Genomic DNA, 17,276 nt, shown 5'->3' with positions numbered 1-17,276 from the left:
AATTACTAAAAACGCCAACTGTGAAAAAGTCCTCTTGTTCCTTCTGTTTTTAAAAAGGCTTAGTCTTTAAACAATTTAACTTTATATAATAAAAAAATTAAAACGAAAATTTTTGGATCAACCTCACGATTTAAATTTTAACTAGATTCTAAGAAGTATTCCCCTTAATGCCCCTTTACTTTGAGATCAATACACACCTAGTTTACAATCACTATTCAACAAAAATTTTGCCGTAAAAAAAATTTTTATTACTCAAAGAGGTAAAGAGAAAAGTGGGTAGTGGGTAGACAGATATAACTGATCAAGATCTTGACAGATAAAATTCTGTGTCAACAAAAATCCGATCTGTGTCAGGTCATAGTTTAACCTTTACTCTCCCACTCTGAATTTATTTGTAATGCACTTGCCCTAATTTTGAATTTTTAAATTAAGATTTTAATAACCAAAATTTTAAAAATTAAGCATATTCATTAGTGAATTCTGATTTATTTCCACAGATGCGCAGGTCAGCTTTGCTCTATAATGGTAAAAGAAATAAATCTGCATGTCATTGTACAGAAAGTTAAACAAGAAATATCATTTATATCAAAAGCGTATTGCGATGAAGTTTACTATTATATCAATATTATATAGAGTTTTGTAGTACCAGCAATATTTTTAATTAAAACAAAGTGAAAACCGACACCAAGATGGAACCAGCAGTTAAGTAGTCACATGAAATGTCAGCAGCTGATCAACAATAAGACAATCTCTCTATGGCAACAGCTTCATATGAAAACTAAGCATAATCATAAGATAATCAGAAAATCATCAGATGATCAGGCCATACTTTTATGAATAAATTATACAGCAATCAGACAACACCCAAAACTATAAATAATAGGAAAAAATAGCACTGCAATAATCAGGAAGGTCTATTCAAACAAAAACACAAATAATCAGAAGATTTTATAACCAGTCCATCCATTCAAAAAGTTGGGGGTCAAATTCCATTAAATTTCTTAATTTTTCCAAAAAAAATTAATTTTTGGTTTTCACATAGTTATTGTCTTTCTTTAAAAAAATTTCCCCATTTTTGCTTGTGTATTATAGAGTATATTTCCAAACCCTAGACCAACGGGCATTTTTTTCATTTACATGTTTATACATGTGACACAAATTTTCCACCCCCCGGGCTCATTTGTAACACAACCCCCTTTTAAAATTTTTGTGCCCAGTTCAACGTCTCCTTGTACAATAAACGGCCACATTCATTGTCCTTAAATGTTTTCCTCAATCGCAAGATTAGCCAGAAGGAGACATTCATGCCATTATCTAAATTGAGTAAATTCTATGCTTTAAAAAAGCTTTTTAGATAGTTGTTAAAACAATAATAAAATGCATATTAATTTTGACCTTGATTTAAAAAATCATCACAAAATCACAGTTTTATATTTTTTACAAGTGAAAGTGTGTTAAATTTATAATAACATATCAATTTTGACCACCAAAAGTGAAACAGCATTTGCAGAAAGGATAGAGCAAGGCCAACAACTTTTTAAGAATACAAAAATTAACAAACAGCCTTGCATACATGTAGCAATCCTATTTCCTGATGACACTAAAACAAATTTTAACAGCTCCACTAAAAATCAAGAGCTGACCGTGTTTATTTTGCTTTCTTTGGGGGATATTTTTATAATGGCATTTATGAACAAATTTAGAACTTTTTTCATTAAGAAGAGCTATAAGCAGGTTGGACCTGGGGGTTTAACTTTTTCCCCCTCTGATGGTTTTTCTGTCAAACCCTTATGGCATTTATAACTTAGATTTAAAACCTCAGCTCATACTTTAACAGCACAAAATTTCATTTAAATTTCAGAATAATGTGTTCTAAAGGTAAAAAAATCTGAAAAATTAACTGCATCCTATTTTTTTTTTTAAAACAAATTTGTCACAAAAAAATGGTGGAGTTACCCAAAAGGAAATTTGAAGGGGTGTTTACCAAATGGGAAAACCGGTCAACTTATACAATGCACCCCCGGGGATTCTATATTGGCCCAGTGGTAATGCACAAATCATTTATCCAGAAAATTTTCAGATTGATTCCACAACCCCCCAATAACAGTACAAAGGTCCCTTTGGGTAACCAATTTTAGGGCCTTTTTGTAACAAAGGTGTTCTAAAAATAGGGTGTAAACAACCAGGGTTGTGCCTCTGGTATAGGGCAATTGCTGTATCAATGCATTACCTCCAAAAATTAAAACAAGTAACAGTCTTCTGGGGGTGTCACAGATATGGGAAATCAAAATCCAACAAGAAAAAAAAAATATAGACTGGATGAAAGCACAGTGATTGTTGGTTCACTTTCTGTTTCAGCATTCTAAAGGTTAAACCATTAAATTTCTAATATTAACAACATTAAAATCTTATACTTGACCTATCATACTTCACAAACCAACTCTATATAATATATTGATGGCATGCTTTACATATATTATGCAACATGTTTATTTACAAGAACCTGCTGTATTGAACTCTAACAAAGATACAAACAAATCAACAATGGCCATCTAACCTTTAAAACACAAACATCTGCCTAAAAATTTACTCTCAGTGGTAGCCTATTATGTATCATTTTTTATATTTTCATGTCATATCAATTTTATATGAAGACAAATTGCCCAATTTCATGAGTTTGCAAATAAAGGTAATGTTCTTAAGTTACCATTATTACCCTTTTATGGGACAAACTTTCTCATCGAGGAATATATAATCATAATCAGGCATTCATCAACTCCGGAGGGCTGAATTTGAAGGAGAAAACATTGATTTACACTAATGCCAAGTTTATTCAAAATCATTCACCCTAATACCTTACTTTGTAAACATTATTTACTATAATACCCAACTTTGTAAACATTCATTTACTCTAATGCCCCGATTTGTTTAAATTTTTAACTGGCTCGCTCATACAGATATTAATAAATAATATATTCCTGCCAAAGATTAATCAGGAGTTAACAACAACTGAGGCTGGTAGCATTTATAATAGACCTATGCCACAAATATAGAGCCAGGCTTGACTGCAAATTTATACACTGTCAGTACTATACATATTAATTGGATTAACAAATTTATACCGATTGAAATCCCACCTGTAGTGCAAGCACTATAAAACACTGTATCTTATTTCAAATAAAATTTGTTACATGATAAAATTAAATCAAATTCAGCAATTTCTGTAGTTAAAATCTTACTATACTTGTGCATAGGACCACAATGAAATTGAATGATTTATAATCGTTGCATTGAAGTAGCACGATACTTTACTTAAAGATTCTATAATGATGCATTTAATGTAACTGCCACAAAACTGGATACAAAAAATATAAAGATACATCAAAAAGTTTTCAATTCATACAAAGTAAATCAAAATTTTATCCATTTGAATAAGCCTATTCAAACGATGCAACTTAGCTCATAATATTTCTTTTCAATACCCAAGTATTCAGACACACAACACCCCCACTGATGAATTAAAAATATTCATACCGCTAAAAAAATTCAATATATCTAATAAAAACTGGAGATATGCTCCAATTAACTATAAAATCATTTTTTTATTAATATCTGGTAGATGGCGTTGTATTACACTGCAATCTTGTAACACTTATGAATTATTCATTAATTCGAGTTCTAAATCAAAAGGATTTTCTTTCTGTGGCGGGACATTCAACCAAGAGGAAGATATCTCATTCCACTCGGTGTTTGTAGTCAGTTGAATATGTAAATAATATAAATATCAAGTAAATCAAGTATGTAAAGCTATAAAAACTTTAATATTGATGACAGATAGTGTGTAAAGTCTTGTAAAATTCTAACAATGTTATCTACCCGGCATGCAAACATGTAATTATATACCGCATGCGACATTCTATAACAAATCTACTACGTTTTACAAATCATCTCATTGTTTTAACTTCTATACATAAGTAAATATTATTACGTAGCAGAATTAAATACAATGACTCTTAAGGAGCCTATAATTAACATAATATGTTACGATTGTTTTTACTACCATTGTTTATTTCAAAAATTAGACGCAATTCTTGGAAGCTGCAATTAACAAATTTTCTTTCATTTTCATTTAAATGAAAATCACATTAAGAATAGTTGCAGTTAACAAAAACAGCAATGAAACCAAAAGCAAGTTCCGTTGATCTTTGTGCTATATCATGATATTTTTCCTATATTTAACCATTTGATTCTAAGTAGTAATAATGACTTGATAGCCTCAATGATGCTCCATGTAGAGCGCGGTCAGTCTGCAAACCTGTGAAGGGTTCCAAAATCAAAGGAAGAAAAAAGAGCTTTAGACAAATCAAATACGGTTAGAATTCAAAGATTTAATTGTTACAAAGAGTCCAATTCAAACACTGTTCTATTATCAGGGCCAAATCACCATTTTTGGGGAAGGGGCCTTAGCCTTTTTCTTGGGGAAATTATGCATGATTTTGGCATACTTTGGGAAAATGGGTCTCAAATTTAACACAAACTTTTAACAAGTTCTTCAAAATAGAAAAGCAAATAGCACTGGGAAATACTAATAAGGCAGTAAAAGACCTTAATTCAACATCATCATTTAATTTTGTTCTAAATTCTATGGGAAATTTCAAAAGACTGGGGAATTTTGAGGACCAAACTGGGGGAAAAAAAAGAGGCTATTTTGGATGGGGAAGCAGCCTATATTCGGCCTCTACAAAGAAGGGTTTTTTGGCCCTGATTATATTATTTTTTGAGACATTGATTTAAAAACTGAGAATGGTTCTACAAAAATGGGATTTGTTCAAACAAAATCAACCATAGAATGGTTGACTGAAAATGCTTCTTTTTTCCCCTGCTAATGAGAACTACTACAAACTAGTCATCTCACATTCTGATTCTTCAAAGTTTATAAATGTCAAGATGTAGCCGTTCATAATGTCACTGGTATCATTTGATACATGACACCAGTCAATTAAAATCACGAACATTTCCTACTTCTGCGGTAGGTAATAATCAAAACCTGTGTCAAACAATTCTGAAATTGAAAGCGGGGATTTAAATTTCTAACAAAGGTCGAGTACAATAAAAGCAATACTACCATATTGACAAAACTGTGAAGGCCAAATCTTGTATCAGAGAACTACAACGATTTAAGATTTATCTGATCGTGAACCATTTACGAATTAATGAAAATAATTTATTTTTTATTATGTACCACTTTTCTTACAGATTTTTTTTCTACTTCGTTAAACTGGACATTTTAAAATGTTTTTAAACAAGAAAACTGCCAGTGTCATCCTAATTTATGTAGAAAGTGTCCTACAAAAAACAACAAAAGATCACTGCATGTGGTGCCGAACACTTAATTCCCAGCTCTTTCCCTTATCAAACTTCAACGTTTAAAGTAGGTTGACCTATTTCAGTTAAAACAAATTCTTCACCTATTTCATTTGAAATTTGTTTAAATGTCTCCTAAGTGCATAAAATTTGAGAAAACAACTTTTTTTCTTCAATATTTCAACATATCAGTTAAATGCATACGCTAAAGTTCAGTTAGGGTCGCTGTATCAAACACTCAACAGTTTAATTACACTGTATTTTCACTCTCTTCCCATCATGCCATTCAGAAGTGAACAGGCTCAATAGCTCAGGGAAGCAAATTCATCTTTGCACTGAATAGTACCCCCATTGAAATATCAATCATGTGTCTTTGACCTGAAGTAAACTTCCAACATTCACTTGGGATTTTATGCTTTACTTCAGGCTTTATACCAGAAATATTACACCAAGTCTTGTTGATATTTTTATATAAAATGGTACATCTTTAACACATATAACGCTTTTTGAAAAATGTTGGAATGTTACAAACTAAGTTTAATAGAATGTTTCGCACAATTTTCCTACTGTGTTTTATTTAAAGTGCATAATGGCATTCAAACTATCATGGCCCATAACATCAATTAAATTGACTGTACAAAAATCTTCACAAAAAACCAACGACAATAAAACATATTAGCAATGGTGTTATAATCCAGTAATGTTATGCAAGGTGGCAGCCATTTTTGTAATGCTGCATACTGGGAAGTGCCATAATCCTAATGAAAAGGACAGTATTAAATGAAATAGGTACAGTAAGTAGATAGGCTTGTATGAAGTGGTCATAAGCTTGTCAGATTAAAATAAGTCCGTAGATTATGTGTAGAATTTGGTATCAAAGCATTTAAGATATGCAGGTCTATTTTTAATGAGTCAGGAATTTAAGATACAAAATGGTCACCATACATTTCCCTTTCTATGTCATGGCTAATGCAATCTTTTGTATTAATAATATTAAGCAAATATTCTATCTATATATGTCATGAAAGCTCTACAATCTATTATGTACATGAATTTTCTTTTACTTATTTATGCAATTTTAATGTTTCAAGTCGAAATTACACTTTTTATGGCAAACTGACCACTAAACATCAGCATTTTATGTACAAAACATGTGTGCAGGTATACAATACTACTAAACAACAAGCTAGCAAAAATTTCCGTGGAATCAGACTCCTAGAAGCAAGGGCCATGGTTACTCAAGTCTCACTGGGAAGTTTTTCCACTGATCTTACCATTTACACCACAAGATTTCAGATGCAGGAAACAAAAATCTGATCAACTTCTGAAGAATTTTGTAGTATTGATCCAACATCATTATTGTTATTAACTTAATATTTACAAAGCTGGGAAATTGTTTGATCAAAGTGTTTGGTTGGTGATTATAAGCAACAAATCTTGATTGGATAATGGCAATAACATTGATCAATATCAGATAAAAGCTTGAATCTAAACAACCAAACATCCTGACAACTTTTTATGAGCAAACCAGTCTAATAATCATGTACATTAGAAATTGATTTTTGATTATTCTGGTATCTTTCAAAAACATGTTAATGCCATCTACCCTCAGCTTAATAGATGTATTCCGGTGTCAGACACGTCTGCAATTCCTTGTGAACTCCCTTTGCACCGAATCTTCTTGCCAAATTACTGTAACTTCACAGACAATCTCAACTTAAACTAAGTTAGAGTAAATAAAAAGGATGGTTTTGCCCTCAAAAGTACTATAATATGTTTCTGCAAATGAAAGATGGTGGGTCTTAATATGTTAAAAGTTCAATATAACATTGCTGTAAGTCTAACCTTATAAAATAAGCCACCGAAGAACTGCTGCATTCTGTTTTCCTATATACATTTATCGTACATTTATTATACAGTGTTTCAGCCAATCTGATTAATTCAGCTAATTTCATTACTTCCCAGATATCGGATGACAATTTCTTAAAAAACTTGGGGGTTTTACAAGATTTTCTAGCACTTATAGTCTATAGTCATATAGAAATGATAATTAATCTATAACTTGCTATTAAAATTGCACTTCATTTACTTCTGTCTATTGTTTTGCACATTCTTTTAACTGGCGACACGGAATTACATGACAGTGTCACAGTTGGTAGCTTTCATGTTCACAGCTGTTTGAACACATTTGAGAATGTTTTTAACTAAAAATCTCATTGCACTGTTTACTAAATTAAGTGTTGAATTCTGCCATTCTGTGCCAGGAGTCGTACTAGAGGTTACTTAATTTTATGGACCAGTGCAGGCTCTGCAGTCAATGAAAAATTTCTATCAAAAAGGGCCTGCAACAATTTTGAAGGAAATTATAGTTTATTATATACAAAACTTTTCACAAATTTAAGACCAAAATGTTACTTTTAACAAAAAAAATCCCCACATCCTGGATGTCCAATAACATTATTAAGTCACTTTACATGTCAATATTGTAATTACACCCTTGGTTTCAATTTTGCGGTCATTAATTTAGACTTGATGATAAAATATTCATAAAATGCCATCACTTGAAGTCACTAATGTCATAAAGTCTGCATAATTCATAAAATAACTGAAGATAATAAATTGTTAAGTGTTTGTTCTTAGTAGTAAGATTAATTAGTTTATTCAGGTAATTGAATATATCACTTCTTATGTCAACAATATTGTCGAGGAAATTAAAATTTAGTTTCTGTTTTATGTACCTATTCATTATTTTTTCAAAGTAGCATCTATATAGTGGTTAAGTATTTATGAGAAAACAATGTATATTCAAAATGCATGGATATGAGCTTATGCATGTTTTACTTTACAAGCTCTCTATTCATCAGGCAATTGTGATTTTGAGCTCTTCTTCTTCCTCCAGGTTAAGTGTTGGGCCCCTCTTGAGCATCGTCTTACAACTTTGGCTATTTACATTAGTGAACGGAACATCAGTGCAGCAAAAAAGCAGATTAAAAACATCTTGCTCTGACTTTCGTGCAGCTTGCCCATACTTGTTTTGAAGACCTGTAGCTCATATGATATATATCTTCTGTACTACATCAACATTTTGAGCTGACAATGAATTAAGTTAACCAAGATCAGCAAGAATTCCACATACATACAACACTGATCAATACAATATATACAGACATTTTTGAGATTGTACTAGCTCTGATCATGATTCATGGATGACAGTTACAATTCTGATCATACACATGTACACATTTATGACCTTTAACCATTATTCATCTTCCTGTCAGTCTTTTTAAGCTCAAACTTTATGAAAAATCTAAGAAAATACAAGAAAATAATCAGGTAAACCAAGATGATTTAAGATCATTGTGATTATTCTATGTCACTTTGTGCAAGTTTGTTATGAGGCATACAACCATAGCTCAAGCTGTGCCACATCCTACAATTAAACCATGTTTTAAAACAGCCTGCCTCATAAAAACATGTACAAATGTATATTGCAACAAGTTTATCAGCTTCTCTTTGATCTCCCTGCAGGTAATGAAGGCAGGTTTCTTGAAACTGTTCAACATCTACCTGACCCCCATACTGAGATCTGTATATACTTAGGAAGAGATTTACATGTATATATGAAACCATGATAGTGTGAGATAAATATAATATTGCACATTTAGAAACAAATCAAGACATTTTTGTATATTGACCTGAATTGCTGCAGGGACATACAGTCTGATATTGCGCTATGGAAAAATAAAGACTTTTTTCTTTATCCACCTGAATGGTACCTATGTTTATTTATGCTTCAACATATATATTGTACTAACCCACTTATGCTTCTCTCCACATCATCTTAATATATCCCACTGATAAATTAGCATATTAAAATACCTTTACAAACTGATTCGAACACCCTCAAGTTAAGGCATCTATTGTTGATTATTTTTCAAATTGCTCTGACAAACCAATTTTGACAGGTGGTATAAGTAACTAATTGCACTTAGAAAGGAATCATTGCACTAAAAATTAAAATAATACCCTGCTGCCACCTGAACTAAATAAAGGTAATAATGGGTCTGACCGTTCCATGTTATGAAACACTAACAGTACACCTAGTTCATATAACACCAGTATATTTACCGGTACTTCTGTGCGCTACTTACTTCACAGCATGCATTTAACCTAAACTGAGCCAAATAATAGACCTACTTAAACAGAAAATAAGCTGGTCAGTTTTGACAGGTGTTTTAAAATAATGACATTTCAGCCATACAGTAACCAGGTTAAAGGAGAGAAAAAGACCATCTAATACATGTAATTGAAAAAATGTCCATCACCTTTCATGTACAATCTCAGTACAATAACAATGATAATACATGTGTCCAATAGCCAAGGACACTGACCATGGGTCAAAATAATTAAGATTTTCATCGGTCATCATCAATTCTGCTACACATTGATCCCCTCTATTCACTGCCTATCAACATCAGCTCTCAGCCACTTTGGGTGACCAAATAATTATCAGAGAAAATGATGAATTACATTGTTCAGATAATGGATTTGTAATGAACTTCTACAAATTTGAAACATTCAGGTCAAACGATACAGTGGACACATTAAGGCCATTTTCAAGCCATGGGTAATTATAGTAATAACTGGGACTTTAAACTGGTAACATAAAAACATGACAATAAACTGGCATGTATGATCAAGAAGAGAAGGAAATGATTGTATTTAATGATGCATTCATCTCTCGCAATTTGACTTGCTTTCGCAGGAAGTTTTCTGGTAGTTTAACTTTATAGGCCATTAAGATTGTAGATAAACACTGACATTTGACTTTCAGCTGACATTTTAATACATATATTATATGTATATATAATGTATATATAAGCAGAAATGATGTGGAAAATAATAAAGCCTATTATATAGGCTTTATGCTGTCACTCTTATAAGTTTTTTTCTCTCTAAAATTACAGTTTAAACCAAAACTGCATATATATTTTTGTCTGTATGACAATCATGGGTTTAGTTTTTTTTCGTTTGAGTTACAGTTAAATATATACCAGTTAACCCTAAAGAATCACTTACAGGGGTTTCATAAAGTTTAACAGAAGGCGGCTATTTTATAAATACCAGGCGAAAAGGAATGTAGAAAGTGTTACTGGCAGCCATGACCCAAAAGAGGGCCAACAAGGCCCATCATGTTCCAGGCCCTTTTATCCCGTCACCAGATTATAACAAAACCCTTGACTTAGAGCCGATATTAAATATACCACCTAGTACTTAACTTATATATAGAATAAAAATATATACAATAAAAGTTCAAAGAAAAGAATTGTAAATGCAAAAATGCAGCATAATGATGATATTACAATGTACATGTACATGGAACTCCAAGACTACCAGCCACAAAACTACTTTTTAATGCTATCAATGTACAACAAAGTCTGTTGCCTTCTTGATTTTTGCATTTTGGAGATTGAAATCTGATAAATGCATGATAGATAATAAAATTTGTTTCATATTCATAGGGAGGAGGGGGGGGGGGGTGGAGAATGTCTATTAAGGATTAAGGTTAAATGTCTTTCAAGGGATATATTTCTTTTATTTGATACATCATCCCTACTATTATTATTATAACAGAGACTTTATTCTTACAATGCATTACTCCTCACATATAAACTACCTTAAAATCAATTGATTACTCATGGCTGCTGTCTGGTAAAAGACTTGGACTGATCAATCAGGTGCTGATCATGAGCGTGCAACTTTTAAATTACCGTCAAGGAGACAACAATTGTCTCCTATCGAACCTGATTGAACAATTTGATTGAACGGTTGAGCTATCTGACTAATATATGTACAGTGTCTGTAAATACAAGACAATCGGTAGCTGGGGTGATTTACATGTACCAGATGTTTCATATTGATGTAGGAAACATACACTGCACTTTACATCACATGCAGGAGACATATTGAACTCTGCAGTAAATTAAACACATCACAGTGATTCTGGTTTGTGGTTTCTCGTAATTACCTCATATATAATGTAAAAGCACTCTAAAAGCAAAATAGAGTTTCTTTTCTATCAGTCTGGGAAAGATTCTTATCTGACAGCTTTCTTCATTTTCCTTAAAGCTCAGTGAAAGTGTTTTATCTGTATATGCTCAACCTTATATGGAACATGAATGAATGGTTAAATGTGACACTGAGACAACCATATAGAGACCCAAGATTGTTTCTTCCTTAGTATAAATTCAAGCACAAGCAGGTATCTCAGTAGAACTAAAACCACAAATAATTCTCCTACGGCCCTGACTACCAGAATTGCACTTTACTTGACTACAAAAGGTAAGACTAAAGAAGTTTACATAGCATTTTTTACCATTACAGAACATAGCATAACATATAAAAGGACAATAGATCATACTTAGATTGTAAGAAATGCAATAAAACAACAAGTAGTTACGACAATCCAAAAGTAATGCCATAAATGGAATGTCATTCTACTGAATGACACCTGCCAGCTGATTTCCCCTATCCCATGACTAAAAGTCAATGAGACAATGTCAACTTACAACACTCAAAAGATTTCTGTATCCTGTTGTACTTGGCAGATCTACAATTCTGGTTACGTCACTTACAATTTTTTTTTCTTAACAATAAACAAACAACAGGGACTACTAAACAGTAAAATATGCGGCAAAAATAACAAAACAACACATTCAGCTTCTCTGTCATCTTGCTGAATCACGTCATTTATATTTTAAAGGGTAAGGAGAAAAAATGTTGAAAAACCACAAACTATGTCCCCCGCAACCACAGGCTATCATCTGTGAAGTTTAATTCGAACAATAAGAAAATACTTTTTTTTCCCTTGGTAATTACATATATTTTAAACGCATAATTGGAGCAAAATTTAATGGCCATTACGATATACGGATACCTGTAAATCTATAAAAAAACTAGCTTATTACATTACAAAATTAGCACTGACCCCAAACAGGGTACTACTAAGCACAAGGGTAGATTTTTTATTAATATGCAAACGATGAAAACATTCGCCTCATTAAGATAACTTTAAGAGCTTCCATTCAGATCGTTTAACCCCATATCTGTCAATCAAACCCAATCATATTAAATTACCCAGCAACAAAAGAGAACTTATCAAAAATATTTAGAGAAGAAAGCTTGTCAAGTTCTGCATGGTTAGGTCAATTGACCCAAATTTTGGGAATACACTGATCACACTTCTCAGATAACATTGAAAACACCTTTAATGTTGTCAACTATCATGAATTTTTTAAAAGACTCAGTCTTATGAATGAACTCATTTCTAAAGGGCGTGACAATCTCATAGGGATAAGGTAGCCCTATGATGAAACCTTAACTAGCTGAATGACCTTCACATGGATTTTTTTTAACCTTGTAATCAGGAGGGAAAAAATCTAGTACCAAGCAAATAGTGAAATATTGTGTCATTAACAAAGAATTTTTCTACAGCTGTGAACATGAGCACTACAACACCTCTTGTTTATATTAGTACACAATTATGAGAGAAAAGACGATATTATTAATTACTGAATAATTTTGATACATTAAAACAGTATCTACAGAACTATTGTAATCTTGATTTCTGTCAACTAGTACTGCTCAGAACAACCTTGTCAGCATTGTTGAGGAAGTTATTCATGAACTGACTTCACAAAATTTAATCCTTGATTAACGAGTATGTTTAAATGTACCAAAATCTCCTCTATCTGAAGATTATCCCCATACACCTAAAAATTGTTGTCCAGACAGCAAGCATGGTACAATAGTGACTGTATATATTTAACTTAGATATACATGTAGGTACAATAATCTCAAATCAAGACAATAAATTGCAATATGCATTGGGTAAAGGTTCAAATGTTTACTATTTCAATGGTACTCTTGTTTTCTATGCTTCTCTTAAAAACTCAAGAAAACCTATCTGGGTAACTGTAAGGTTTCAACAATATTTTGATTGATACTGTTCTTTTTGGCCATGTAAAGCTGTTTCTGGAAAAAGTCAATATTAACTTAAATTTGATGTACAGTAGAGGGTATCCATATTATTTTAATGCTGTGATGCCAGCATGTAACACAACAAAACATGCTAGAATACTAAATGAATTGGCCCACATCCAATTTGATTGTGCATACAGTAAATACTGGCACAGTAAATATTTGTTGACTTAGTATTTGTACTGATATTGGCAATATATACCAAATTATCATAAAACTATCAGCTGTTCAATGTTTTCTTTACCACACATTTTCTTAAAATATAATCAAAATGCCACAGTACTTTGTATTTTAAGTATATCTTAAGAACTTATGTGGTTTACTTTAAGTGTAAATGAGGGCACAAGATAGATATGATTCATATATCTGCACTAGTTTCCACAATGAAACCATTTTAGCTATTTTAGGGCTAGGCTACAAAGCATTTGACACTTACTGAAGTTACAGTAATACTGAACATACATTGTATATAATTTGATTACCTTATTAATTCAATGAAGCTGAAGGCGTATAAATATTTATCTGTAGGTGAATTCATAGCACATGTAAAAATGTCATACTTGACTGATTAACCTACACATTTTAAACACTAAAATTCCGACATTAAATTCGCATTCCGAACATATAATGCGAAACTGTACCTCTGAAACTTGATATTAATTTCATACTTTGTATACTTTCTTAAATCTATTTTTAAATGAACCTTAGAGCTTAAAGGTGATCATATTGCTTTCAATATAAATTAAATGAACATAAATAAAAGAAATCTATTAAATTATGCAACCATTCAAGGTTTCCTCCGATGCACACTTCTCATTATGGTTGAAAGGGTAAACGCACTCTAATCTCATCTTCAAAGTCAACAAAAATTTTAGGATTTCAAGCAAACATTATATGATAAGGTGCATTAAAATGACAGATAGCATGTATACACAAACTTTGTGATAGATTATAGTCATTGTTTGTATGACAAATCAACTTTATGACGGTCAGTCATAAAACCCTACAGCAAGACAGGCCTGACAAAAATTGAATATAACTTGAACCATGTTTTCACTGATCACATCATATGTTCACCTTAATATTAATGACCGAATGCCTTGGGCAAGTAGGGATGGTATCGTATCAAAGTAATTAATAAATTATCCTTTATGTGGCAAACTAGATCATATGATCTTATGACATCAATGATCAATTTCTCGTCATTATCTGTTTATCTTGTAAAGAAATAGCCAATGACCTGACCAGCCCTGTTTGATACAATATCTCACAGCAGTATAGCATTACAATAAAATCTTTTGTATCCAACAAACTGAGTCACTTATATTATTTTATTTTAATATGCTTTTGTGTTCCAATTCCTCTTGTATTCTATGCATGCATGACTTGTATAAAATATTAATTTACATGAAATAACTTGACACTAATTTAAATAAAGTATTTAAATGAGTAAAAATCTTAATATAATGAAATTTTATCTGTTGGTAAATACATCTATTGACTGACCATTGCTGAACTTGAAAACATGCCATAAATCTAGTAATCAAGTTAATCATCTCTATTTATATATTAATGAAAATGGAAGTAATGAGTTTGACTTCATTTCTAAATTAGATGAGGCTCCATCAAATGAAAATGTTTCTACTCGAGTGTTCTATCTTACAGGGAAAAAAACTACTCAAGTGGTTTCAGTACAGTAACACATTGATATAGGGTTATCAAGCGTTCTTAGAAACACAGTAAATGAGTAATAGTATAATTCTGTAACTCATTCTACGCTTTATTCTTGGTAAAAAATATAGTGCATGAATGTTTGCTGAATGCTTAAAGATAACTTAAATGTACTGAATTCCCAGAGCACCATGAATTATTAATAAATACATACCTAAAGCATCTACAAGTTTCACCATGACACCTCCTACATGTAAATCTCCATTCACTCGCAGAGTCCTCTCAACTTGAAGATCTGTGACCAGAATATTCAGCTCCCATGAGCCATCAACTTTATCTGCTCCACCCAAATATGCCATTTTCTTAGTTACTATATACACACAATATTTAATTCACAAATAATTCCAAAATGAATATCTAATCAAAATTTTACTCCTTCAAACTATGTGGGTGAATATTCTGATAAATCCATTTTTAAAATGCAATCTGAAATATAAATTATTTAAAGTGTAAGATAAAAAGCAACCGAAGATAGGTACAATTCAATCCAGGGCCTAATTAAGTAAATGGCATTTTTAAACATAGATAATTTTAAACTTTGAAAGTGCAATGAGGATCTAGTCCTTAATTAAAAGACTTCACATTTTGATTTTCACAGTTTTACAATTAAAGCGGAATCTGACAAATGTAAAAAATATTTTCAAATCCACGGTAGGTCTATATATGTCTAAGTATTGTAAATTAATCATAATTTTCCTAATTATCTGATGAGACAATACAAATACCAACAATAAAAAGCATTCCACCATATCAAGTTTTGATTTCTTTTTCTATAAAAATTAATTTAAATTAAAAAACCTAAATTAAATTGGCAAACTGACACAACTTCTCAAATGCCTCAAACAATTTGTTGAAATCATGATGATGTGGCAATAAATCAATAACTGCACATACCAACAAAATATATCCATTAACTTCACTGAGTAAGTAATATATAAAATTCATTTAAACATAGCACATTCGTTCAGGTAACAAACTGACTAAATATTTACTCAAATATACATCCGAAACTGGGTCATCCAAAGTTGGAAAACTTGCACAATCTAAGTTTACACAGAATATTTATTTCCGATTAATTTACCACCAGATGTTTAATTTTCTAATAATAACCCTTCATTAAAAGCCAGTGAAACCATAAAACAAACCTTATTCTTCACGATTTGCTAATTGTCAACAAATGTAAATAACACAATCTTTGAAACTTTGACTTTCACAAAGTGACTCAAAAATCAACAATCCTCCAATGTCCCTATTTGGCAGCACATCACTACTATTTAGAAATTAGATGTAACACGCATTTTGATTGGCCAATCGCGAATGGGGATGTTCTCAAAATCATTGTAGTAGTTTCGTTATGAATGAACAGTAGTAAACTATAAAGAAAATTGATTTACATTACATGGTTAGAATAATTACTTTAATTAGGGTCTTTCAATTGACTTGTTGACATTAAAAATCATGAATGTCGTTTCTATGACTTGTTAAATTAATTCTTATTTCGACTGTGTAGTACAGGAATATTAGCCTACAGTATATATAACAGATATTTTTTTCCAGAAATTCATGTAGATCTATATTATGGTTAATTGGCTAATTGGATTTGAGGAAATTACCATACACAATATATAAGTTAAGGATTTTAGATAATAAGAAATAATGCATGCTTACATAATTTTTTTCAAAATAGTAAATAGTTCAAAGAATAAACAGCATATAATTTTGACAATATACTGATAAATGTATTCCCTTTAACAATCATTTAGGTTTAATCAGCTATAAGGGAAATCTTGCCTTTCATTTTAAAATAACTAAATTTATTTTCTTTTAATGATACAATTCATTTGATAACTCGCATATCGTTATTTTAACAAAAATAATGGGACACTGCAACATCAGCTTTATTTTATATCTTGGTTCATTTTAAAAGTAAATCTACCTTCCTTATAACCATGTAAATTGTAACACTGCTCCCCTACCACTGGGGTGTCATGTGAAATAGCAGTGGAGGAGCTGTGTTTTAACCTCCTGCTCCAGCACTGCCAGGTCAATCCATTGGTTCTCTTTTGATGCCCAAAACGTGGGGGGGGGGGGGGGGATTCTAACTCCCAGTGCAGGGACAATTAGCATCTGACTGTCCCAAC

At 31.7% G+C, this 17,276-nt stretch overlaps 1 protein-coding gene across 1 annotated transcript in view; it reads right to left on the bottom strand.

Moving 5' to 3' along the window:
- The window catches only part of LOC132729570 (fermitin family homolog 2-like), a 54,444-nt gene extending 38,013 nt beyond the window's left edge, over nucleotides 1-16,431 (bottom strand). The window contains exons 1-2 of the mRNA XM_060715353.1: nucleotides 16,281-16,431; nucleotides 15,290-15,561 (exon numbers count right to left, since the gene is read on the bottom strand). Of these exons, the coding sequence (XP_060571336.1) occupies nucleotides 15,290-15,434 (145 nt within the window). The 5' untranslated portion in view covers nucleotides 15,435-15,561; nucleotides 16,281-16,431. The remainder of the gene's footprint in view (nucleotides 1-15,289; nucleotides 15,562-16,280) is intronic.
- Nucleotides 16,432-17,276: the final 845 nt, after the last annotated feature.

This window comes from Ruditapes philippinarum, unplaced genomic scaffold (genome assembly GCF_026571515.1).
Source record: "Ruditapes philippinarum isolate M1 unplaced genomic scaffold, ASM2657151v2 ctg9_1_1_1_1, whole genome shotgun sequence".
In the NCBI taxonomy this organism is placed as follows: Eukaryota; Metazoa; Mollusca; class Bivalvia; order Venerida; family Veneridae; genus Ruditapes; species Ruditapes philippinarum.
The sequence above is the reverse complement of the archived record's forward strand: the minus strand, read 5'-3'. Positions and strand labels throughout refer to the sequence as shown.